Source organism: Gossypium arboreum, chromosome 7, assembly GCF_025698485.1.
Source record: "Gossypium arboreum isolate Shixiya-1 chromosome 7, ASM2569848v2, whole genome shotgun sequence".
In the NCBI taxonomy this organism is placed as follows: domain Eukaryota; kingdom Viridiplantae; phylum Streptophyta; class Magnoliopsida; order Malvales; family Malvaceae; genus Gossypium; species Gossypium arboreum.
In genome coordinates this window covers 4,356,906-4,383,714 of record NC_069076.1, presented here as the reverse complement: position 1 = coordinate 4,383,714, position 26,809 = coordinate 4,356,906, and the positions used below count along the sequence as shown (strand labels likewise).

At 35.0% G+C, this 26,809-nt stretch overlaps 1 protein-coding gene, 1 long non-coding RNA gene and 1 other non-coding gene across 3 annotated transcripts; all 3 read right to left on the bottom strand.

The window, feature by feature from the left end:
• Positions 1-341: 341 nt before the first annotated feature.
• On the bottom strand, positions 342-14,450 carry LOC128295148 (uncharacterized). Its single transcript, XR_008285470.1, has 2 exons — positions 14,419-14,450; positions 342-572 (listed from the first exon to the last, which is right to left on the bottom strand). It is a non-coding gene; the product is annotated as an uncharacterized LOC128295148 (long non-coding RNA).
• LOC128296113 (small nucleolar RNA R71) lies at positions 6,870-6,975 on the bottom strand. Its single transcript, XR_008286661.1, has one exon. It is a non-coding gene; the product is annotated as a small nucleolar RNA R71 (small nucleolar RNA).
• A 10,064-nt stretch (positions 14,451-24,514) lies between the features above and the next one.
• Positions 24,515-26,229, bottom strand: LOC108480998 (expansin-A5). The gene is made up of 3 exons (XM_017784159.2): positions 25,945-26,229; positions 25,566-25,860; positions 24,515-25,043 (listed from the first exon to the last, which is right to left on the bottom strand). Exons 1-3 carry the CDS (start codon positions 26,105-26,107, stop codon positions 24,734-24,736), a joined length of 768 nt encoding a protein of 255 aa, XP_017639648.1. The 5' UTR covers positions 26,108-26,229; the 3' UTR covers positions 24,515-24,733.
• Positions 26,230-26,809: the final 580 nt, after the last annotated feature.

Below are 26,809 nucleotides of genomic sequence, written 5' to 3'. Positions count from 1 at the left end.
ATAGTGGTCTCATAACGTAGACACAGTATTTCACACAGATGCAAACAAAATTTTAGTATAAGCATACTTTCATACAGTACATATCAGAGTTTTAGAGAACTTATAGGATCAGTGCTGGAGGCTCGATGTACCACATACTCGTTATTAAAATTATTTCAAATCACTTTGCAAATCTTTTTTCAGAAACCAAATTTTGAAATCTAAATCCACAGCCGAGTTTTGTAACCTGCCTCTAAACCATTAATTGTAATACCCCAAACCCGGCCTACACGCTATGGCCGAATCTGGCAGTGTTACATGGAAGTACTTTCAGAAAATTTTTTAGAAAACCTTAAGTTCAGTTTCCAAAAATTATTTGTGGTGTCGCCGTTTATAAATCAACAAAATTAAACAAGTTAAAATCTCGAAATAAACCCAAAACAGTTCAAGCCTAAATACAAAAAAATAACCCCGAGGATAAATGTTAAATGAATGCAAATAAAATAGAATATAACTCATAAAACCAACACATGACTAGCGGTGGTCATCGTCGAGCCCTCCTCTGCACCGATCCATCTACTGCTAGGGATTACCTGACAAATAAACAATAAATGGGTGAGTTTTCGCATACTCAGTGTGTACGTCCCTATAGTAAAGCATGAATATGAACGGGTAACAGTCAAGCAGTCATAATTTAGCCTGAGCTCTTAACAGAATGATGTAGGCCTTAGCCCACTGGGAACAATATTAGATACATCCAGGCCTTAGCCCATACAGACATACACCATGTGGGGATAAAATCAACCCACCCAGCCCTACACAATAAGTATGAGTATAAAATCAATCCATCCAACCCTACATACCATAAGGTATCGTAAAACAGCACATATCAATAATTGCAGCAAAGTTGCCAGATAAGCGGCTAAAAAGCCTTTCAGTCTTCCTTCTCTTCAATATCAAACCCAACCCAATGCAATGCAACACAAATAATGTTATGGCATGCTTTCAAACAGTAAACATATTATGTGTACTATACCCAGATCAGATCAATATTTATACCCATACTACGTATAACATGCTAGCATACATCTCAATATCATGTCACAGAATAGGACCTAAGTAATGCTTATCGACCACTTTAACAGGTCTCAGTCTACTAGGGCAAACCAAGCAACCTTCTAGAACAAATCAGATTACTGGGCTTACATGCCCATGTAGCCTGCCCGTGTGAGCTCACACGCCCGTGTAGCTTACACAGCCAATTTAGCCTTACCCGTGTGGATCACACGGCCTGGCCCAGATTACCACACGCCCGTGTGGGCCCACACGCACTGTGTGGTTCACCAATGTAGGCCCACACGCCAGTGTGGCCCACACGACTCAATTGGTCTAGCCTATGCCTCACACACAGCCTAGCCAGCCTCACATGCCAGTGTCCGTCGTGCTCATCTAGCACACGCATGGCCTGGCTCGTCGATTACACGGTTGTGTATCACCATACAGCCTCCATACGGGTAGTCTACAAGCCCGTATGGCATCGGCAGTAGCACTTTCGGCTTTCGCTGAAACGCAATTTCAAATCTATTAGAGTACACACCTGGTTTCGATTGAAGCCTAACGCAATCCTGAACACTCCAGAACCTTCAACGAACAACAATGTTTAATCGTTATTTAGAACCCCGTTTAACGATCCAAAAAACATTGAGTGTCCCTGAGCCGACGGAACCACTAGTAGTACGCCAAAACTAGTCGAAAGAAAGAAAACAGAGGAGAGAAGTAAAAAGAATAAAATTTCGGCAGCAAGGGGGTTTGGGAAAAAAAGGGCAAAGAGAGCTAAAAAGAAAATAGGTTAGGCAAACATCTCATAAACCCTACCCCCTTTTAGTGTTTTAATCCAATTCAAACATCCGCACAGCTTATCCGTAAAAATTAATGCCACACTCACGACTCGAACTCAGGATCTCAAGCATAATCCCTTGCCACTTAACCACTAGATCAGCAGGCCTATTCTGTTAAGTTCCTACCAATAAATTCTCATAAGCCCACTAACCAAAAGTCAGGCTTTATCCAAATAAAAACCAAAATTTTTCTGAAGTTAAGGCTCGAACTTGGAACCTCCCAAACACACCCCAGAGCACATAACCTCTTAAACCACATATATTTTATGCCAAAATGAATCAAAACAAAAGTTTCAATATTTTCACACTCAACCATCACAAAAGTCAAAATTACAGAAATTTGGGGCGTTACAAAATATAATCCCCAGGTGGTCTTCTTTATGAAAACAAAGATAAACAAGATTCAGATGGAACAAGTGCAAAGAAAATGTGGCTTTTCCAATGGTATTGATGTAGATCCCGAAGGAACTAGATGTGGTTTGTGTTTGGCTTGGAAATGTGATGACATTATTATGCTTCAGAATTTTTCAAAAAGGCATATTGATGTGCTTATTGAAGATCCTGATGATGGAAATAAATGGAGATTTACAGGATTTTACGGTTCCCCATATGCACAAAACTGGATTGAATCATGGAATTTAATAAAAAATCTATACAATAACGAGGATCTTCCTTGGATTGTTTGTGGGGATTTTAAAGAAATCATGTACAACTTTGAAAAGAAGAGAGGAATGCCTATAGATGAAAGACGAATAGAAGCATTTTGAAATGTCCTAAAAGATTTCCATCAGATGGATTTAGGCTATTATGGCAATTGGTTCACATGGGAGAGAGGTAATTTACCAGAAACAAATATTCAAGAGCGTTTAGATAGAGGAGTGGCTAACGAGAACTGGATGTTTATATTCCCGGAAGTGTCCATTCAACATTTAGTGCTTTTAGTCCCTGATCATTATCCTCTTCTAATTACCACAAAAAAAAAAGACAATAGGAAGAACTGGAAAACTTTTAAATTTGAGGTGTGGTGGGTCTTGGGGGAGTCATTTGAAACTGAAGTTAAATCCCTTTGGAAAAGGGCATCAGGAGATTTATTGCAGAAGCTGGATTGTCTAAAAACAGGCCTGGAGAGATGGGCTTTGAACATATGTCAGTCTAGAAAACAGAACAAAAAAGTTTTATCCTTAAAGCTATCTAAGTTGATGGAAGCGAAAAGAAGTGATAATAATTTAGTAGAGTTGATTGACGTGAAGTTGCAGTTGAATTTCGAGATTGAAGAGGATGAAAAGTACTGGGAGCAAAGAGCTAAAATTAATTAGCTGAAATTTGGGGATAGGAATACAACCTTTTTTCACAGTCAAGCAACACAGCGTCGAAGGAAAAATTGTTTTCAAAGCTACAGAACATAGATGGCAGAGAAACGGATGATATCCAAGAAATGGCAGCAATTGTTAGATCCTATTTCTAAGATTTATTTGAGGCTAGGAAAAGGGACATTATGAACATCTTTTATCGAGAATTGGGCTTTGTATTTTTGATTTGTATTTTTGATGAGGATAATCACAGGCTCACGGCTCAATATACAAAAGAAAAAATTTGGGAGGCACTCTCTGGAATGGGGCCTACAAAAGTATCGGGTGAAGATGGATTTTCGACCTTATTTTTTTAGAAATACTGGTACATCATTGGGGAAGAGGTTACACTTTTCTATCTTCAATGTCTTAACAGAAATATGGAGGTTAGTCCAATAAATACAACTCACATTGTTCTTATTCCTAAAAAAGCCAACCTGACTAATCTTACTCACTTTCGTCTCATTAGCTTATGCAATGTTATTTATAAAATAATAGCAAAGACTATCGCTAATAGATTTTGAAAAGTCTTGGAAAAATGCATTGATGATGCACAGAGTGCTTTTGTACTAGGAAGATTAATTTCGGATAATGTTTTGTTGGCGTATGAAATTTTACATACTCTTAAAAATTTGGGAAAAAGGGACTGATGGCAGTTAAACTTGATATGAGTAAAGCATATGATAGAGTAGAATGGAATTTTGTACAAGAGATGATGACGAGAATGGGTTTTGATTCTATGTGGATTAATTCCATTATGAAGTGCGTCACTACTGTCCCTTACTCAGTGGTTTTTAATGGTCAAGTTGGGGAAAATTTTTAGCCAAAAATAGATTTACGACAAGGAGATCCTTTAAGTCCATTTTTGTTTCTAATATGTGGAGAAAGCTTATTTAGTCTTATGAGACTGGCACTTCAAAAAGGTAATTTAAAAGGGATTAAAGCTAGTAGAAGGGGGACACAAGCATCACATCTTTTATTTACAGCTGACTGCATTTTGTTTGGATAAGCTACATAGAAAATTTTATGTGAGTATGAAGCCTGCTCGAGGCAGTGCGTCAATTTTGATAAGTCAAGTATTTTCTTTAGCACTAACGCAAAAGAGAAAGACAAACAATCGGTTACTCGCATACTAGGAGTCCGAAGCGCAAATGATCTAGAACGTTATCTTGGTCTACCTAATATAGTGGGCAGAAAAAAGAAATAATTGTTTCAAAATTTGAAAGATAAACTCAAGAAGCGAATTGACAATTGGAGTATCCGGCATCTCTCTCAAGGTGGGAAAGAAGTTTTTATCAAAGCCATTCTTCAGGCTATACCGACATATATAAAATGACTTGTTTTTTACTATCAAAATCTTTGTGTGCTAAACTTGAGGGTATTATTGCGAAGCTTTGGTGGCAAAAGGATCGAGACAAGAGGTGCATTCATTGGTGTGCTTGGAAGGACCTTTGTACGTCAAAAGACATGGGTGGTTTGGGATTTCGTGATCTTAGTTGGTTTAATATTGCTTTATTAGCCAAGCAAGGTTGGCGCCTGATAAACCGTAATTTATACATATTTTTACCCCATGTTTAATGCATTTTATGGATGATTTTCCCTTAGAATTGGTGAATTCGATGCTCCTAATGCTTTAATTTCATGTTTTATACTTAAAAGAGCATAGGAGAGCGAAAGGAACGAGAAATGGGCCAAAAACGGAGAAAATAGGCCAAAGTACGAACACAACACGGCTTGGACTTCCTTACACGGGTAACCCATACGGTCGTGTCAATCTGGTAGAATCGAAGCACGACTCACACGGGTATAGCACATGCTCGTGCAATTCTAATAGGCTCAAACACAGCCTAAAGAAATTGCACACGGACGTGTCACACGAGCGTGTCTCTACCGAGCCCAAGTTGAGTCCAATTTGGAAAAGGCTAATTTTGAGGGCTAAAAGGCATTCCAAAGCCTATAAATACATCCTAGAAGAGGAGAAAAAGAGGACACACATATAGGGAGTAAGGAATTACTCCAAGGAAGCCGATTGATTCATCTCAGAAGCCGAATTCATCATCAAGACTGAAGATCTCTCCTCAATTCCGCTTCAGGAGTTTTGGGTTTTCTTTATGTTTTGTATTTTTTATTTTTCTGAGATGTTTTCTTATTTAGTTATGAACTAAATCCCCTAAATACCTAATGGGAATGAAACCTAAGACAAATCCTTTTATTATTTTCTGAATTGTATGTAAATATTTAAATTGTTCTTAATTATGTGTTCTTAATTCTTATTTTGATATCCTAGGATACTGATTCAAGATAAGCTCTTATTCAGAGGAGGAATAGACCCTGGCTAAGAGTATATTTATCATAATTAAGCAGAGTTGATTGCGCGCTTAGACATAGGGTGACAAGATTTTGCCGGGTTAGGGTGAAACCTAATAAGGGGATCCATAGATCGAGTTAATGCAACCCTAGAGTGTTAATTAGAGAAAAGTCTCAGTTATTCAATCTAGGGATTAGGCGTTATTAGTCTTGAATAGGGATAGTAACATAACTTAGGGATCTCTACGGAACAAGTTAAATGAATAAATCGTTCGATTCGAAACCAGAATAACAAGTACAGTCTAAGTGGATTTTTCCTTAGGTATTGTCTTAATTCAATCAAATTTTCCCAAAAAGCAATTCCCCACTTCTATTCTCTGTGAGTTCTTAGTTTAGATAATTAGTTAGTTAAAACAAAACCTCATTATTCTTAGGCTAGATAATAAAAAGACAATAATTACTAGTACTTTAAATTCTTTTGGGTTCGGCAATTCGGTCTTGCTAAAACTATACTATTGTTCGATAGGTACCCTTGCCTACATCGCGATAATAGTTATTTTCAAGAGCGATTAATTATAAATATTTAAAACCTATCATGAAATAACGGGATCAAGTTTTTGGCGCCGTTGCCGGGGAACTAAGATATTAGGAACGCTCAAATTTTATTACTTTAGCAATTTATTTTTCTTGCAAATTAATTTTATTTTATTATTATTACTTATTAGTTTACTTTCTCCTTCTCTTGGCAGGTTTTTATAGTTTATGACTAGAAGAAACCCGTCAGGACCATTACTTTTTGACAAAGAAATCGATCGCACAGTTCGTAGAAACCAAAGAGAAATAAGGCGAAGCTTAAGATACATGGAGAACGAGTAAGAAGACGATACTCAACCCTCAACCAAAGAGATGGCTGAAAACCAAGGCAATCAACTACCCCCTGCAATTGCAGTTAATCAAAATCCTGCTCCACGCACTATGTATGATTATGATAAACCCTCTTTAACAGGAACTGAATCGAGCATAATTAGACCTGCTGTAGCTGCAAATACTTTTGAATTAAAACTTAACACTATTCAAATGATACAGCAATTTGTTCAGTTTGATGGTTTGCAGGATGAGAATCCCAACGCTCATTTAGCCAACTTCTTAGAACTATGTGATACATTTAAAATTAATGGTGTTTCTGATGATGCCATACGTCTTCGGTTGTTTCCCTTTTCATTGAGGAAAAAAGCTAAACAATGGTTGAACTCATCACCACGAGGGTCAATTACTACTTGGGAACAAATGACCGAAAAATTTTTACTAAAATATTTTCTGCTGACTAAAACGGCTAAATTACATAATGATATCTCTTCTTTTGTGCAGATGGATTTAGAAACACTCTACGATGCATGGGAGAGATACAAGGACCTCTTGAGAAGATGTCCCTACCATGGGTTACTGCTTTGGCTCCAAGTACAAATATTCCACAATGGTCTGAATCCTTCGACTCGGCAAATAGTTGACACAGCTGCTGGCGGAACCAATTAACAATAAAACACTGGAAGATGCCTATGAGTTTATAGAGGAGATGTCACTGAATAACTGTCAGTGGCAAGTCATGAGGAAAAAGCCAACAAAAACAGCTGGCATTTATAACGTCGATTCAGTCACCATGCTCTCTAATCAGGTGGAACTTTTGAATAAGAAAATTGATGCTTTTCTTAGTTCTTCACAGGTTCACCCAGTAATGCAGTGTGAAGCAAGTGGAGGTGGAATAAACCATTCGGAATACCAACCTTATGGCCACAACATGGATAACGAGCAATTAAATTACATGGGTAATAATCCTCGACCTCAAAGCAATCCATATAGTAACACTTGTAATGCAGGTTGGAGGAATAACCCCAATTTCTCGTGGGGCGATCAAGGAAATCAAAGACCACAACATCCTTCGGGCTACCAACAACCAACCTACCAACAGGAAAAGAAGCCAAACCTTGAAGAGATGCTCTCAAAGTTTATTTCGGTGTCGAAAACTCGTTTTTAGAACATTGAGGCAACATTTAAAAATCAACAAGCGTCAATCCAAGGGCTCGAAACCCAGATAGACCAGCTTTCCAAACTAATCTCTGAACGACCACAAGGTAGCTTGCCAAGTAATACTGAACCCAACCCAAGGGAACAGCTCAACGCAATTATTATTCAAGATGACGAAGGAGTCGTTGAGCCTAAACCAGAGCCGAGGCACGAAACTGCGGTAAGCAAAGGTCAAAGTGAGGAAGATTATAATAAAAACAAACCAGTAACGGTCGAATATAAACCTCGTGTGGCATACCCCAACGCGATAAGGAAAGACCGCTCAGATGAACAATTTGGTAAATTCCTTAAACTCTTAAAAAAATTACATATTAACTTACCATTTATTGAAGCTCTATCGCAGATGCAAAACGCAATGAATTTTCTAAAGGAGCTTTTAGCAAATAAGCAGAAGTTGGATGAAGCGTAGCATATGGAGCTGAATGCAGTTTACTCGACCATTCTCCAAAATAAACTACCTAACAAACTAAAAGACATAGGGAGTTTTACTATTCCTTACTGAATTGGTAGTTTAGATGCTAATCATGCATTAGCTGATCTAGGGGCTAGTATCAACGTCATGCCTTACAAAATGTTTAAGCAACTAGGTCTTAGGAAACCCAAACAGACTAGGATGAGCATTCAATTAGCAGATAAAACTATAAGATTCCCTAGAGGTATTATTGAAGATGTGCTAGTTAAAATCGATAAATTTATATTTCCCGTTAACTTTATTGTTCTAGACATAGAAGAGGATAGCAACACTCCCTTAATCCTAGGAAGCCCTTTTTAGCAACTGCTAAAACCATCATTGATGTTGGCACAGGTGAACCCACACTCCTGGTGGGAGACAAAACAATCACCCTTCAAGCTCGCAATTCTGGCAACGCATCAAGAATTGAAGGTGATTATTTAAACCATTCTACTAAAACTAACAATATGGTGCAACCTACTTTGCAGAAAATGAGTCTGAAAGAAGCACACGAGTCATTCTCAAGCAATAGTAGAGGACCTGTTCATGAAGATCGAAGATTACAAATCGAGGAACTCGATGAATGGCGGACACACAAACTAAGAACACCCGAAAAATTGAAACTACGCCAAAACGAGGCCGATACCTCTCCAAATCAACTTAAGGTTGGTGATAAGGTCTTATTAGATACCGTAGATCCCCATATTGTCACTACCACACCGAATGAAAAAATCCCTCTTATGGTACTCAGTATTTTTTCATTCGGTATGGTAGAGGTGAGTCATCCCAAGTTCGACACTTTTAAGGTGAATAACACCCGTTTAAAACCTTATTTTGATGAGATTGATAGCAGGAATGAGGAGAATAAACTCCTCAAACCACCATGATTATTCAACGGAGAGGTAAGTCGAGCTTAGACTATAAATAAGTATTTCTCGGGAGGCAACCTGAGCACTAACGATATTTATTTCTTTAAACTTTGGTATTTAACTCCTAACTTACTAATAGAAATCTTGAATACAGGTGTTTCCACAGAGACATGGCCAAACACACAGGTGTGCTTAAGGCTTTGTGAAAACAGGGTAAAAGATTTCCCCAACACAGGCTACGATTAAACACCACGTCCGTACGATATGACCGTGGTCGAGCCTGCCAAAACAACACGGGCGTGTGGCACGCCCGTGTGAAAGAACCGTGGGCAAACCTGTTAAAACAGCACAGGCGTGCGACACGCCCGTGTTTACCACTCGTGGTCGAACCTGTCAAATTAACACGGACGTGGAGCTTCTACACATGTGCGTGGGAGAAGCGAACGAAGCTAGACACGACCGTGCGACACAGCCGTGCGAACCCATACGGCCAAGGAACACGGGCGTGTGCTAAATGTCAGACGCGCCCAAATTTGAAATTCGCGAATCACACGGGCAAAAATTGAGGAACACGGGCATGTGCCTTGGCCTTGTGCCCCAAAATCTATAAATACGCTGCGCTATTCACTTTCTTCTCCATTCAAAAAACCCTAACCCTAGCAGCTGCAACTCCACACAGCTTCCCTGTTATGCCCGTACGTCGCCTCCAACTTCGTTTTTAAAGCTCAATCTCTCTCCCTTAGCATTTGTTTACTCCTTTCACTTCTATTTTACGTATTACTAATGCTTATTATTAGCATAATCTCCATTCCTTTTGAACTATTTTTCATTTTTGCTCATTACTTATCATTTAGTTTGCATTCCTAGGTTAGTTACCATACAATCCGTGTTAAATTGAAACTAGGAAAACCTTATACCCATTATATTTCTATTCTCATTCTCATTGTTATTGTGGTTGAGTTTGCTTCATATTAGTAGTCTTGGCTGAAATAGTAGTTCAAATTCATGCATTTTCCTTCCCCTTCGAATGCGTTTACCTATTATTATTCTTTATATTACACGCTTTTAATGTCGTCGCGAGAAAATAAAATCGCCGTACCAGCCTCGAAGAAGAGGAAGGGAACGTCATCTTCCGTGGGTCCAACTGCGAAAATTATCACCCTCTCTTGAAGTTCCCCCAAGGGCCCCAAGAAGAGCTTTTCCAAACACTTCGGGCCTGACCCTTAATTACGGGCTGCTGCATCGACGGGCTACCGTAGAACAAGTTCAGATGGCTGACGCGATACTGGCTCTCCTAACCACTGACCCTTGGGAACTGTTCTTCTGGATTATTAAGCCGACATACCTCGAGCTCACGATGAAACTATGCTCAACTTTTCATCTTCAAATCGTAATGACAAGGTACGATGATCCCGGCACGGTCCAGTTTCGCCTAGGTGGGTTAGTCTGCCAGCTAAGCATCCTAGATTTTGGTGCTGCACTAGGATTATATACGGAGGAGTTCAAGGAGGAAAATAAACTACATGTCGAAGTGCTGGTACATTTTGGCCCCTGGAGCAGCCTCCTACAATCCAAGCCGCTACAAGGCATCAGTTCTCCTACCATCTCTGAGGTACCTACACACTATTTTGTCTCACACTATTACAGGGAGACAAGAGAGCACTGGTTTCGTCAACACTCACGACGCCTACTTCTTATGGTGTATGTCGTACGAGTAAATCATCGACTTTGCCTATTTTATAGCCCTTGCGATTCAGCACCAGACAGAGCGATATTGGAAGGGGGTCATCTCCATTGGCCCTTACGTGACTTGACTGGTGCGACACTTTGGGCTCCTCAATACTGCGGCCCAAGAATCATCCCCCACCATCATCTGCCAGATGTCTCCACAAGGCATTTCGAGCATGCTAAGCATGAGGATGATCGAGAGGCGCCGAGGAACCCACCCTCCCCAGTATTGTCTCGCTCAATCTACCAAAGATGAGGCCTACGAGGACATTCCTGATAATGTCCCCCCACAGCACGATGAGCCACTAACTCAGCCACCACTGCCCTCTCGTCCAGTTCATGCGGCGGCTTCATATGCAGACATCTCTGAGCGCCTCACCCGATTTAAACAGTAGTGTTTTCAACGATTTAACAACATTGATGCTACTCTCCAGCAGATTTGTCAACACCTTCACATCTCATCGCCAGTCCCACCTCGCGAACCACCCAGCGATAAAGATGTTTAAAACATTTATTTATTATTTTATGTTTTTAATTTTATTGAAACTACTTTTTATTTTATTAGATTTGAAATTTTATTTTAATTATTAATTTGGTTATTTCTTTTGAGTAATTATTCTTCCTAATATCCTCTAAAAAGTTCCTGATTTTATCACAGTTATATAGAGCTCTTAAGCTCATCATCACATAGGAACTAAAACTCCACAGGGAAAGGTTCTCCACGACTGCCATGTCCTGATTGACCATGACCATAGCTACCACTAGATATAATATTCTTTTGGCGCAGGACTTATGGACTAATGAACCTCTATGACCGTCGGAGTATCCTCCTCTACTCTCGAACTGATTACTATCCAAAATTCTAGTTCGAGGAATTCATCATACAGGAAGTTTCACTTCTCTCCCTATCTTATTTTTATATTCTATAATACCTATCTTTGTACATTGAGGGCAATGTACATCTTAAGTGTGGGGGGGCATTCACTTCATCATCAGAAAAATCCCTGAATAATTATCTTGTTCTCTTGAAGAGTTCTCATATCATATTTAGGATAAATTTTAATTGATTTATGATTTTGATTGATATATCTTGAATTAAAACATAGGGATTTATGCATTGATTGTTTAAACTTTAAGACATTAGAGAATCAAGCATGATAAGTTGATTTTTAAGAATTTAAAATTTTCATTTTTAAGAATTTAAAATTATAGGTTGTTTCCCCAAGTCTAGGCATTACTTTGAATTGGAATTCACGAGTCTAAACATCAAAAAGCCATAATTTTGTGAGATTTTTGAGCCTTTTGAGCATTTATTAATCCTTTCATGCTCACTTTTATTATTGCTTTGAGTGCGTCAGTATTGAACTATTATTCTAAAACTTGCTTAATTATTTATGTCGAGACCACACCGTTTGATTTGATATGTCAAAATAATTAAGATAATTAAGATTAACCCACTCATGCCATGAAAAGCCTACCTCCACAATTAACCCTTAGTAAACCCCTTTGAGCTTAACAAGTCATTCATTGTATTAACCTCAATATTGACCCTTAACCCATTATTGTTGAAATCCCCTAAATTAATTTGATCCATATTTTTGTCGAGATTTGAGTTGAGGAAATTGCTTAGCTATGTCTTGTTTGTAATAAGTTAGTCTATGATTATTTAACTTGTTCTTAAAAATAAATAAATAAATAAATAAAACACTATGTATACGTATCAGTAATTTCATATTTTGAAAAGAAGCTCTGTTGTACGCAAGTGAAGATTAACTCTTTTTCTAGTTAGGCAATTTTTCAACTCAACCTCGATTCTAACCCTTTCTTTCAGCTTGTGACCACACCCCCTAACCAAGCCTCGCTAAAACCCTCTAAAGACCTTTTGATTGATGTATCATCTTAAATTATAGTGGTGGAGATTTGATTTTCATACAAGCCTATGGTGATGAATTTTCATTATTGGCTATTGAGTGCTTTATTTATTTTCCTTAAACACCTCGAGTGATTTGAGTGAATCTTTACTGAGGATGTAAAACTCTGTGATATTCCGAATCAAAGGTAATTACTTAAATGAGGAGAGACGCCTATGTTTGCATGATTAAATACTCAACTCAGAATGTTTGAAACTTTTATGTTCTTTTAGTTGAATTCTCAATGTATGATTACCTATGGATTATTTTGAGATATCATCGATAGAAATTATAAGTTGAGGAGAATTTATTTTGATTATGAGTTGAGAATTTTGCTTGAGGACAAGCAAATGCTTAAGTGTGGGGGTATTTGATAAACCGTAATTTATACATATTTTTACCCCATGTTTAACGCATTTTATGGATGATTTTCCCTTAAAATTGGTGAATTTGATGCTCCTAATGCTTTAATTTCATGTTTTATACTTAGGAAAGCGAAAGGAACGAGAAACGGTCCAAAAATAGAGAAAATGGGCCAAAGTACGAACTCAACACGGCTTGGACTTCCTCACACGGGCAGCCCATACGACCGTTTCAATCTGGCAGAATAGCAAGGCTCACACGGGTATAGCACACGCCCGTGCCATTCTAACAGGCTCGAACATGGCCTGAAGTAATTGCACACGGGCGTATCACATGGGCATGTCCCTGCCTAGCCCAAGTTGAGTCCAATTCGGAAAAAGGCTAATTTTGAGGGCTAAAAGGCATTCCAAATCTTATAAATACACCCTAGAAGAGGAGAAAAAGAGGACACACAGATAGAGAGCAAGGAATTACTCCAAAAAAGTCGATTGATTCATCTTAGAAGCCGGATTCATCTTAGAAGCCGGATTCATCATCAAGACTGAAAATCTCTCCTCAATTCCCCTTCAGGAGTTTTGGGTTTTCTTTATGTTTAGTATTCTTTATTTTTCTGAGATGTTTTCTTATTTAGTAATGAACTAAATCCCCTAAATACCTAAGGGGAATGAAACCTAAAACGAATCTTGTTATTATTTTCTGGATTGTATGATAAATATTTAACTTGTTCTTAATTATGTGTTCTTAATTCTTGTTTTGATATCCCAAGATACTGATTCAAGATAAGCTCTTATTCAGAGGAGGAATAGACCCTGGCTAAGAGTACATTTATCATAATTAAGCGGAGTTGATTGCGCGCCTAGACATATGGTGACAAGATTTTGCATGATTAGGGTGAAACCTAATAAGGGGATCCATAGATCGAGTTAATGCAACCCTAGAGTGTTAATTAGAGAAAAGTCTTGGTTATTCAATCTAGGGATTAGACGTTATTAGTCTTGAATAGGGATAATAACATAACTTAGGGATCTCTACGGAACAAGTTAAATGAATAAATCGTCTGATTCGGAGCCAAAATAACAAGAACAGCCTAGGTGGATTTTTCCTTAGGTATTGTCTTAATTCCAAAAAGCAATTCCCCAATTCTATTCTCTGTAAGTTCTTAGTTTAGATAATTAGTTAGTTAAAACAAAGCCTCATTATTCTTAGGCTAGATAATAAAAAGACAGCAATTACTAGTACTTTTAGTTCCTTTGGGTTCAACAATCTGGTCTTGCTAAAACTATACCACTGTTCGATAGGTACACTTGTCTACATCGCGATAATAGTTAGTTTCAAGAATGACTAATTATAAATATTTAAAACCTATCACGAAATAACGCGATCAGTGCCTTATTAATTTTCCAAATTCTTTATTTGCTCAGGTTTTAAAAGCTAAATACTTCCCAAATTCAAACTTTCTTATTGCACAGTTAGGAAATTTACCTTCGTTTACCTGGAAGAGCATTTGGGCAGCAAAAGGGTTACTGAAAGATGGCTTATGCTGGGGTGTTGGCAGGGGAGACCAAATTTCTATCTGGAGCGATCGGTGGGTACCAGGAGTTGATACCGGTGGAATCAATGTGATCCTAACAACGCATAAGTAGAGTTAGTTTCAGACTTAATTCATGTCTCAACAAAAAAATGGAAGAGGAATCTTATAGCTACTACCTTTCGAGCGGACATAGTACAAAAAATTCTGCAAATTCCTTTGGCGAAAGAAGCACATGATGACTTTTAAGTCTAGCGAGGAGAACATTCCAACGATTTTTCAGTCCGAAGTGCCTATAAACTATTACAAAAGGCTAGTATGGATCCTAGTTCTTATTTATTATAGGCCGAAACAAAAAATTTCTATAGAAAGCTATGGAATTTACATCTCCCATCAAAAATTGTTATTACTATATGACAAATCTCATGGAATTTTATTCCTACTCTATCGAATCTCAGACTCAAGAGAGTGGTCGCAAACAACTCTTGTCCTTGCTGTCATAATGCGGAAGAAGATGGTATCCATGTTTTTCTACAATGCCCTACAATTACAGATACATGGCAACTTCTTAATCTTTCATGGGTCATTAATACCAATATTCAAGATATGTGGGAATGGCTGACCTAGGTCTTCACTATCAGTAGCAGCAAACAATGTCGTCTATTTTGTTGTGCTGTTTGGATAATCTGGAACTCAAAGAACCAGTTCATCCATGAGCAAAAAATAACAACAGGAAGGGAGCTGTCGAACCAAATCCAAAGCTATATAGCAAAGATTGACAGGTTGGAAGAAAAGGCACTTACTTTAGTTGTTGGTTGCAGACAGAGACAAGGAGAGAGAAGCGAGAAAGAAGCTATCTATTTTGATGTAGCCTTTATCGGTGAATCTTCTAGACCGGCCTCGAAAATAGTGGTGTGGGGGATGACGGGTGAACTTTTAGCTTTGAAGACGACCTTTCATGTCGAAATATTGTCTCTGTTCATGGCAGAGGCATATGCAAGTTTACAAGCAATGAAGTTAGGACTTTTCATGGGGTTTCAAATAGTAGACATTTTAGGAGAGTCAAAATCGGTCATAAAGAAATGTAAATCAGTAACGACAGACAAATCCGTACTAAGGGCAATTATCCGAGACATTCACAGCAAAAAGCCTCTTTTTCAAGAAATCAACTTCTAGTTTGTTCAAATATCTGGAAATGGCTTTGCTCATAATCTGGCAAGAGAAGCATTAAGGAAGCAAGAAGAAAAGTACTTGGAGGGAGCAGATCTCATTCATTTCCAATGCGACTGAGAAAGGAGAAGGCCAGGGCAACCAGATTGAGAAATCTCCAACGAAGATATGAAAAGATAAGGGTAGTAGCAATGAAAGATTTTATTGGAACTTGCTATCGGTTGGTAAGCTAGTATAGAGATTTGAAAAGACAAAGAGTTAGTGGGTACCAGCTGTTTTGATAGTGATTGGGTTAGGTTTCCAATTTTTTTTATTTCGTTTATCCTTTATATTCTTTGTTTCTCTTGGGCCTTTTATGTTTTTTGGGCTGTTTCTTCTTTATTTTTTTCTTTATTCAGGCCTTAGTCTCATAGTTGTAAAGGAGTTTTTAATTTTGTTTATTTGTTTAGTTTTCAATAAAATCCAGTGCATTTTTCAAATATATATGTAATGTACTACTATTATACATAACTATAATATTACATCATACTATAATGTTTAATCATGGATGCATATATATAAACTATTAATATATTATATACTATATGATATGATATAAACATTCTAGGAATGTCAACTTTCAAATGTATGAAAAGTATAGGGACTTAAAGTATATTTCAACCAGTACAATAAACAATAATATATGATAATAATTAATATAGTCTGTATTACTCTACTATTATAGTATATGATATAGTATTATATAGTGAAATAATATGTTTCTGAGTATTAATATGGATTATAATAAAAGATATAGCATTAATAATTATATGTAATTTAGTATATTAAAATACATGTTTATAATTATAACTAACAATACATAAAATATTATTAAAATTAATATATTAAGAAAATATTATTTTTAAAATTAGATCTTGAATTGGGCTTCAACTTTTTACAAATTGTATTTGGGTATTGGGTTTTATTTCTTTTTATTTTAGACCTAATATTTGGGCTATAATTAGTTTATTTTGAGTTTGGGTAATAATGAATATATTATTTGGGTTAGGGTTTGGTATAATGTATTTGAATTTTAGAATAAATATTTTAGAATATGAGTATTAGGTTTATAAATTTAATAAGAAAGATAAAAAATTATTCAATTGTCAATATAATATAATAATGAACAATAAAAGATATTTTCGTTAATTCATATTGTGACAGCCCTAAATTGACCCTAGTCGGAAAGTGGTTTCGGGACAGCTAAACCGAGTCACCGAAGTATTTGAGTATAATATTTATTGTCTAAAATATGTGAATATGAGTGTGTGAAAGTTTTAAGCTTTGATTTAGTTAATTGCATGTGAATTTAGTTAATAGGACTTATGTGTGACACTTTTGAAATGCGATAAGTTAATCTATAAGGACCTATTAATGCATGTTATAAAAATGAGGGGTTTGCATGTCAAATTTCCATTTATAATAGGTAGTGGCCGGCCATGGTATGGGTCATGGATGAAAATATGTATTTTCTATTAGCATTATTAGTTTACAAAATAAAATAAGGAATTAAGAATAATAAAACATGTGGTAATGGAGGAGAAACCAAAGTTGTCATCTTTGCTCCTCATTGCCGTGACTAGAAGAGAAAAAGCTTGGAAAAAAATTCAGCTATGGTGGTTAGCTAAATCAAGGTAAGTTCAAGGATGATTCTTGGATTTCTAGCATTTTTTTTGAGTTAGTCATTAAGCTCTTTGCTTAACCCATGACCAAATTTGAAATGGTATGGTGTCTTGAGCATTCGGCCATGGTAGGAAGTAGAAGAGAAATATGGTTGTTTTTCATGTTATTTGGATGAGAAATGGTAGTTAGGTGAAGTAGAGTCTAACAAATGAGCACATATGTGCATTAGTTGCTAAATGGAGAAAAATCGGCTAACAAGTGTGTACTAAGGCCGAATATGATTTTGAATATTATTGAGTAATGTATGTGTTTTGAATTGATGGAATGGAGAGGATGCTTTAATTGTGTTATGAACAATTTTATGTTAAATTAAGGTTTGCTAAGCTAGCTATTAAGGTGAAGTGCAAATGTTAGTATTTGATTACTAGTGTATATAGGTGTATTAGCCGAGTTTTGAACTTGAAACAAAATGGTATTTAGTCAATACAAGTAACCATATTTGTAGAATGTATTAAGTATATAATCGACCACATGAGTAAAATGAGTACTTGATGTTATATTATAATTATTAAGCTACAAAACATTGTACATGTTCGGCCAAGGTAAATTATTTGAGTAAAGCATATCTTGATGGTACATTTCGGCTAGTATAAAATGTATCAAAGCTATATGTATAATGGTCTAATGTGACTTACCAAATATACAAATTTGAAAATGAAATGATGAGAGACTTAAGTGGGCAATTAATTCAAGTGAATTGGTTCTAAAATGTACATGGATGCCGTATGACTATGTTTGATTTGGGAAGTAAATTGTTTGATTTAGCTCAAGAGCTTAGAGGATCAAAGTCGGATGGAGGAAAGGAAAAAGTGATCGAATAGCCGTTGAAATCGTTCGACAACATCCGAGGTAAGTTCTTAAGTAATTAAGTTTGATTCCTTTGTAAATTTTAAGTTTTAAAACGGGACGAATATGAATATGTATATACGTTAAGGTCAATGACTTTTCTAAATGACGGCATATATAATATTATGTTTTAAATATGTGAATGAGAACTTTACAGAGTAAATTGTATAAATCTGCTACGGACAGCAGCAGTAGCGTGTTTTGGAAAAATTACCATAAATTGTGGGAGTTGAGATAAAGGCTGAATAAATTATGTAATTAAATCTTGATGCGTCTAGTTTTGTATACAAGAAATCGTGTAAGTAAAGGGGTTGCCGATAATGAGATTTTCAAAGTTGTGTGAGACAGAGTTAGAATGGCTCCGAAATCCCCTATTCAGTATTCGGAAAATCATTATAAATCGTACAAAAATGATTATAAGATAAAATTTTACGCTTAGACTCCTTAATGAGTCTAATTTCAAAAAAAATAAACTAAAACACATTTTGAATTTTGTACAATGAGAAATTAACTTCTTAGTGAAGAGTAGTCGGAGTAGTCAAGCAGTAAAATAGGGGAAACTTTGAGAAAAATCTGGTATTAATTGGCCAAACCAAAAATTCTGAAAATTTTTTGGATAGAGGATATACGAGTCTATTTTCATGGAAAATTTACGGCACATAATTTGGAATTTCGTAACCCCAGTTACAAATAATTTAACGACTGTTGCTTAGGAAAACAGCTTGTAGAGAATTTGTGGTTATGTTGTAAACATGGATAAAACTTGTTTTAGTTGTTCATAAGCTATTGATTAAACCCATACGTGAATTCTAAATTGTGATATTATAAAATGATATATGAGTGTTAGATGGATCTTTGATATTAAAATTTGTGAAATTGTAAGTTTATAAGTATTCGAATATGAAATGATAGTATGGCTTGAAATTGAATTATTCATTGGAAAATGATAGATGTAGATTCAGCCAAGACAAAGTGAAAGTATATGTGGTATGTGAAGTATATTTGGATAATTGTGATGTGAATACATGAAAATTTATATTTTGATTTAGGATTTTATGTGATGGATGTGAATGTGTATATATGAGCTAAGGCCGAATGGCAAATGTGATGAATGTGAACATGCATTTGTGTGCTAAGGCCGAATGGCAAATGTGATGAATGTGAACATGCATTTGTGTGCTAAGGCCGAATGGCCAATGTGATGAGTGTGAACATGTATATATGTGATAAGGCCGAATGGCCAATGTGATGAATGTGAACATGCATATGTGTGATAAGGCCGAATGGCCAATGTGATGAACGTGGAAGTGTATATATGTGGGGAAGCCGAATGGTTAATGCGAAATGTGTATGAGATGGATATGTGGTAAAGCCAAATGGCTAATGTGAGAAATGTATGAGATGTGTATATATATATTGTGGCCAAATGACAAATGGTGGAAGGTGTGTTTTATTAGATATTTGATGAGGTAAATGGATTACAAATATGATAGTCGATGTGAATGTTGTAACATGTGAATAAATATGTATGAAACTCTATGATGTAAACCCGGGATTAAAGACCAGATGACCTTATGTGGTGACTATGTGCGGGTTAAGACCACGACTTCGTGTGGAGACTTCATCCGAGCTAAAGGTCTCGCCGATAATCCGAGTAGAGTTTAAAGCTATAAGACTTCGCAATAAGAATTGCTTATAAATATATTCAATGCGAAAGGTTAAACAGGTATGTACTCCAAGTTTATATGTGAGCTTGATTTAAACTAAATCATAAGGCGTTATGTGATGCATCGTGAGCAATCTATGAGACTATTCTTATGATTATGTGACATCGGATCGGTGTGAGAGGTTATGTGAAATTATACAATATATCTATGTCACATGAGCTCACTTTTATATGAAAGTTTATCTGCCTATTGTATATGATGAGATGTGCATATTCGGTAAAGGGATAGTATGCCCGAAGGAAGAGTGAAATAAAAATACGAACAACTATGTTATAATTTGATTATTAACTGTTGACACTGCTTAAAACTTACTAAGCATTGTAATGCTTACTCCGTTTACTTTGTTTCCTCTGTTTTATAGATCTCATTTGGAAGCTACAAGCTCGGGGATCGTCAGCAACTAGTCACACTATCACTATCCACTGCTTGTTACTGTTATGTTTTGAATTATTTTATGACATGTATAGAATAGACTAGTGGCGGAAGAATATTTTGGTTAATGTATATAAGCCATGCGAAAATGGCATCTTTTGAATGTTTACTTAGAGAAGTTTAAATTTTATCCCTGGCTGTGCTTAGTACTTATTTAAATGAATGATCTTTATTTCAAGAAAAAGTTCAAAATTTTACGGTTCTGACATGAGTTACAAGTCCGGTAATGCCCCTTACCTATTCCGGCGACGGTTACGGGATAAGGGTGTTACACATATAATATCATAAAATAATAAATTTTACCTACAATAAGTATTTTAATTATTTTATATAAAATAATTTTATTAAATATATAAAATTTATGTTTTTTTTATAAGGCAAATTTGAATGTGTTGTCATTGTATAAAAGTAAAATAAATTATTACGACCTAAGCCCAAATTCGAAAAAATTTGAGTTCGAAAGGGCCCAAGCTTAAAAAAATCCGAGTTCGAAGTAAACCCTACTTGAGCCCGACCATTTGCTAGCTCTATCTCAAACCCCATCAAAGTAGCAAAAAAGAAAAATAGTATTGAAAGAATTCTAATCGAGTCCAAGTCATGGATCTTCAAGATAAAATTTTCAAGTCATTCAATCCAATCTCCTTAAAACATAGAATTCAATTCGACCCAATTTTAAAGATTTGTTCCTTCTAAAGAATCAATATTCAATGATGGGGCAACATACATCAAAGGTAATGACACAACTGTTTTGTTAAAAAAATATAATTAACTCTAAATAAGGTAAGTTATGAAAATTACGCATTGCCAAATATAATTATAATGATTTGTAGGACCAAATTTCTGCCCGGGCCCAATCAAACCTGCCCAAATTAAACACCTCACTAGACCGACCACTAACTCCATCACCCCCACACCCTACTAAACCATCCACTACCTCCATCACCCCCACTACCTCCATCACCCTACTTGTTATAAGTTGTAAAATTTGGCTATAAAAGCCATGGAAAAACTATTGTAAAGGGAGGAATTTTTTAGAGAATACACATACGAAATCAAAGAGAATACAAATCAGATTTTTAAGGTAACTTTTTATATTATTCAATTTTGTTTACTTTGGCGTTCACATTTTTTCTTTACACAAAAGAAAGAAGGGAAAAGAGAGGGAGTTTACCTCTGATTTTATTTCCTTTCTGATTTGGCTCCAAAGTTTTCATTTTTAATTCAATTTAACCCCTTTTTTATTTTTGTTATTTTTTGTTAAATTAATTAATTTGAGCTTTGTTCTCATTATTTTTATATTTGTTTTTTATTATTTTCTATTAATTTAATTAATTTGAGTTATGTTTCATATTATTATATTATTTATTTATTATTATATATTTATTATGAAAATATATATATATTTTAAGTGAAATTAATTATTTTAAATATAAATTTCTATTATACATAGACTTATTATATTATTTTTTATACCATTGTTTATTATCGGTTACCATTTTTATATCAAATTATTATTATTTACTATTTCTCACTATTACTAATTTAACATTGTTATTCCATTTTTTTACTATTATCCCCATATTTAATGTTATCGTCAACATATTTTTGTTATTATCATCATATTTTTAATATTATTATTAATACTATTAGCACAATGTTTATTACATTATTGTGTTTATTATTACTGTTGTTTTATTATTAATTTCTATTAATTACTATTATTATTATTTTTATTATTTATATATGGTTAGCATTATTCTCATATTATTATTTTCATGTTGTCTATTATCATCATTTTAAAAAATCTATGTCCTTAATTCATTTATCCATTGATCTTCTCTCAAAATTTTTCAAAATAAAGGCAATGTTCGGTATTTAAAGAATTCAAGAATCGTGCCCTAACGTCTCGGGTTTCGCTTTCTTTGTTTGTTTTGAATATTCGAATATCCTCTTAAGGCTAAAACGCACGTTTTAAAGGCAAGCTCACAATTGAGGGTCAAAAATGTTGTGTCCTAACGTACTGGATGTAATGTTTTTTTACCTTGAGATGAGATGGTCTTTAATATACATTTGACTTACCTAAATGTTTTAAAAGCCAATAAAAGGAGGATCGCGTTTTGAACTCTGTCCAAATCTTTAATTTTCGACATTAAGACACTAAATAATCAATCAAGTACCAATTTTTGGCATGTCGAGGGTGCTAATCCTTCCTCGTAGTAACTGACTCCCGAACCGGTCTTCTATTTTCGCAGATCAAAATCGTCGTTTTGAAAAATTTATTTATTTATTAAAAACGACTGTGTTTTGAGGTGATCCAATCACACCCTATTAAAAACGATTGGTGGCGACTCCCAACTTTTCGTTTTCAAAAGTCGATTTCCCATTTTCAAAAAAAATAATTTCGACATAATTAATAATATTGTTCTCGTAACTCTTTCAATAAATTATATATATTTTAATTTAATAAATTAATAAAATATATAAATATTGGAGTGAATGATTTAATAATTGATACATAATTTTTATTATTTAAAAAGTCGAAAGGAAAGGAAGAATTCACGTACTTGAATTTATTTCACAAGAAAATTCTTTCAAATAGTATTTGGATCAAGAGAACGTGCTTTCTGTTGTAATGCATTTTCTTTACAACATCAAGGCATAGTGTTAATGCTTTCTTTTTCACTTTCAAATTTCAATCAAAATCAAGCAAAAGTCTAACAATGTTATCCACTGTGAATTGAGTATTAGTTTAATTAGTATGGTTATTGTTGTCAATATAGGAGAATGTAAGTTTGAGTGTGCTGAAGTGTATTATTCTCTTATTTATAGGTTGAGGAGGGTTATGATTAATTTTAAACTTTATATAAAAAAAAAACTAGATATGATCATTACTTATAATGAAATTGTTAACCTTCAAAATGAAAATTATTCATTAAATAATAATTTAAGAGACCAAGTAATTAAATAAAAGATGGATAAGACTTGATTTGTACAGTCTAAACGTCACAATTCTTTTTTTTAACATTAGTTCCTAAACTTGATTATTGTTCTCATATTAGAGTCTAAACCTTTTTTTTTGTCTAAATTAGGCTCTGAATTTGGTAAATATTCTCATATTGAGAGTTCAACTTTTCTTTATCCAAATTAGTTCTTAAAAACCTTAAAATTTAAGCCTTAATATGAGAACAATTGCCCCAACATGGAAACAATTGACAAGTTCAGGGCCTCACTTAGACCAAAATAAATTTTAGGCCTCAATGTGTGAAAAGTTGCCAAGTCCAAGCCTTAATATAGTAACAATTGTCAAGTTTAGGGCCTAACATGAACAAAAAAAAAAGTGGTTCAAACCTTAATGTGAGAAAAAAAATGTCACCATACTCTCATGGGACACTCTTTTTTAACTAATCTTAAAAGGGTAATTACTTCCTTAGATCATGCTTTAGTTGGCGACACCAAATTTTTTTTCTTGTTTTTTTGTACTTTTAGTGTGGTACCCTCTTGGAAAATAACAACACTCAATTCTACTATAAAAATCACATCATTTCTATAGTTAATTTTAAATTTAAATTATTTTCATAATCTTTTTAACTTAATAGGTGAAATTTCTTAAAAGAAAACCCACAAAACTCGCATAATAGATTTTTTTAACGTCAATACTTTCTTTACACTTCAGTGTAGCGTCGGTGCCACCAAAATGAGGCAAAAGTTTTGAAAGTTGAGTTCAATGCTGGCTATCAAAGCTTTTTGAAAAGTCAAAACGAAGTCCAAATCTCACCACCGACGGGGTCTTCAGTGAACCAATCAGCGTCACTCAATTGATTTTGGTAGTCCAACCGCTCGGATTTCCGATCAAAGTTCTTAAGCGACTAAAATTTTAGGTTTTCAATGTCGGTTCTCGGTCATAGTCATGGTGTTGTTGTAATGACTGGGCTACCGCCCTAGTTCGATAGATACCATACGAAATCTCTACTTCTATTTTGCTAAAAAAAATAAAATAGTATATAATTAAATGAAATTTAATTAAAGTGTTCAACTATTTTAGTCTTAATTTAATTGATATCAACATTTTAGCATTCAATAATAATTTAATTGTTGTATAGTAAAACAGCAACCAAAGAAAACTTTGCAGTGGCTTTTCACAAGCAAAAGTACATTTTGGCTTTAAAAAACAAAGCTTTTATATTCATAATAATTTGATGTAATCAATACGCAAATAGTAAGTTTTCCCAATTGGACAAAATCTTACCATCTTAAAAAGTCTAAAGATAAAACCATAGTTCAAAAATCAATGGCTAGAATAACCCCCAAAATAACAATCACAATATACCACTATATTATAAATCCCCAGAGGAGAGAAAGGTTAAGTCGGTAATTAAGACCTAAACTGGCGACCAATGTAAGTTTGTCCGAAAGACCAACTAGATGGAGCAACATTGTAAGAGACAACAGCACGGCCATCACTGGTTGTGACAACAAACGATAGACTTTGTCCATTAAGGTAAGAATTGCTTTGCCAGTTCTGTCCCCAGTTTCTGGACATTAGTTGCCATTTGGTCCTTGATCCTTTAATGGCTACAGAACGAACATCACCCGCACCTCCAACATTGGTGACCAGCACTAAATTGAAGTAAGAATGTCCATTGATTGTGAACCTTATTCCTCCTCTTCTCTTACACCACACCCTGAAAAAAACGATAAACATTTTAATCAATACCTCGTTAACATGTAATGTGTCGAGGTACGGAGATCTAATCTCCATTATCACTTGGACCGGAATTCAAGACATTGATATAAAGGAGAATAGGCTTTTTATTGGTAAAAGTATTGTAGAGACCGTTATATATAATAAGAATTAGATTACATTTTATTCACTCTATTTAGAAAAAAGATAAATTGCATCTTTTACATTAAATCAAAGAGTAAATTGATCATTTCTGTGAAAAATTCTATTCATTTATACTATAAAAAATTAGCGTTGTTGATAGAATGACCAGACATTAACACAGGACGTGCCACATGTATTTCATGCTGATGTATATGGATCAATTTTAAATGGTAAAAATGAATGAAATTTTTAAATGACTAGTTTATTCTTTAATATAATGTATAGAAATTAATTTGCTTATTTTTTAAATAAAGTAAACAAAATAAAATTTGACTTGTAATATATGAGCCTCCATTGTACTTTCACCATATTTTTTTACCTTCTGTAAACGACAGGAACAATACCAGCTTTGTATTGGGCAATGTGTAGGAAAATAGGTTGGGAGAGATCAAAATGGTGATTAGGAGGGTCACACCACCCTCCCGGTGGGCAGAAATTAGTGGCGGTGACCACAATGGAACCAGAACCAGGCAGACACCATTGTGGGTCATTAACACACCTGATCTCATAACATGCACCACAGCTCAAGCCATTGTTAAACAATGCAGTACTCAATGCTGCTGTATTAACACCATACCCTTGGCTGTATAGGTTTCCATAGCCACAAGCTCCACCTGTACAACACAAAACCGAAAATGTAAATTCATGTCACTATATGTTTCTTGAATTTGGTTTTGGATCTCATGTATGCTCAGTACCCATTGTGCCAGAAGCATCACCACCGCCATAGAAAGTGGCATGAGCATTGATCCAGGGTCCAAGATATCCATGATGGCCGCCATGGTTATGTCTTGGAAAACCATGTACAAAGCTGAGGATTGATGAAAGCAATAAAACTACAAGAAACCCCAGAAGTCCCATTGCCCTGCAAATGATCCAAAACACAAATACTCCATAAACTAATGAAAAATATAACTATATTTAAATAAAAATTGGAAGAGGAAATAGAGATTGGGAGTAGTAAATGAACCTTGAAAAGAGTTGATTGTGGAACTGAAGAGGTGTTTGAAGGGAATAAATAGAGGGCAGTCAATATTACAACTTACTGACAAATCTGACACCTATTAAATTGTTGGACTTGGGACCGAGCAACTTTTATGTCACTAATTTCATATTAGTAATTGATTTTATTTTAATTTTTTTAAATTTAGAGTTGAACTAAAATATATTATTCAAAATTATTCTATTAATATGTAATAAAAAGATAAAATTATTTTCATACTAAATTTGAAATTCATTTTTTATCTTAAATATGAGTTTAAATAAAAAATTTAAAATTTTAAAAAGAAAGGCATTAGTGGGTTCTAATTCAAATTTAATTTTTACTTAGGAATTTAAATTGTCTAGGCATGATTCCACAATGATATTTTCAAAAATAAATGTACCAACACGAGTATCGTTTACACAAATAGGGTTTAGAAGCGGTTTTCAAGGCTAAAACCGCGTGGGATTGATGGGTGTGGATCGGGAAACAAAAGAAAAGCAATCCAGGAAGCATTTGAGTGAGGTTTAAGTGAATTTGGATCTTAGTTTGAATTACTTAAATGAGTTAAACATCATATT

Excerpts from the sequence above, each read along its gene's own strand:
- LOC108480998 (XM_017784159.2), bottom strand. The coding sequence starts at position 26,107 with ATGGGACTTCTGGGGTTTCTTGTAGTTTTATTGCTTTCATCAATCCTC. Across the intron at positions 25,861-25,944 it reads TGATGCTTCTGGCACAATGG|GTGGAGCTTGTGGCTATGGA; the intron begins GTACTGAGCATA and ends TGTGTTGTACAG. Across the intron at positions 25,044-25,565 it reads GTTCCTGTCGTTTACAGAAG|GGTGTGGTGTAAGAGAAGAG; the intron begins GTAAAAAAATAT and ends CGTTTTTTTCAG.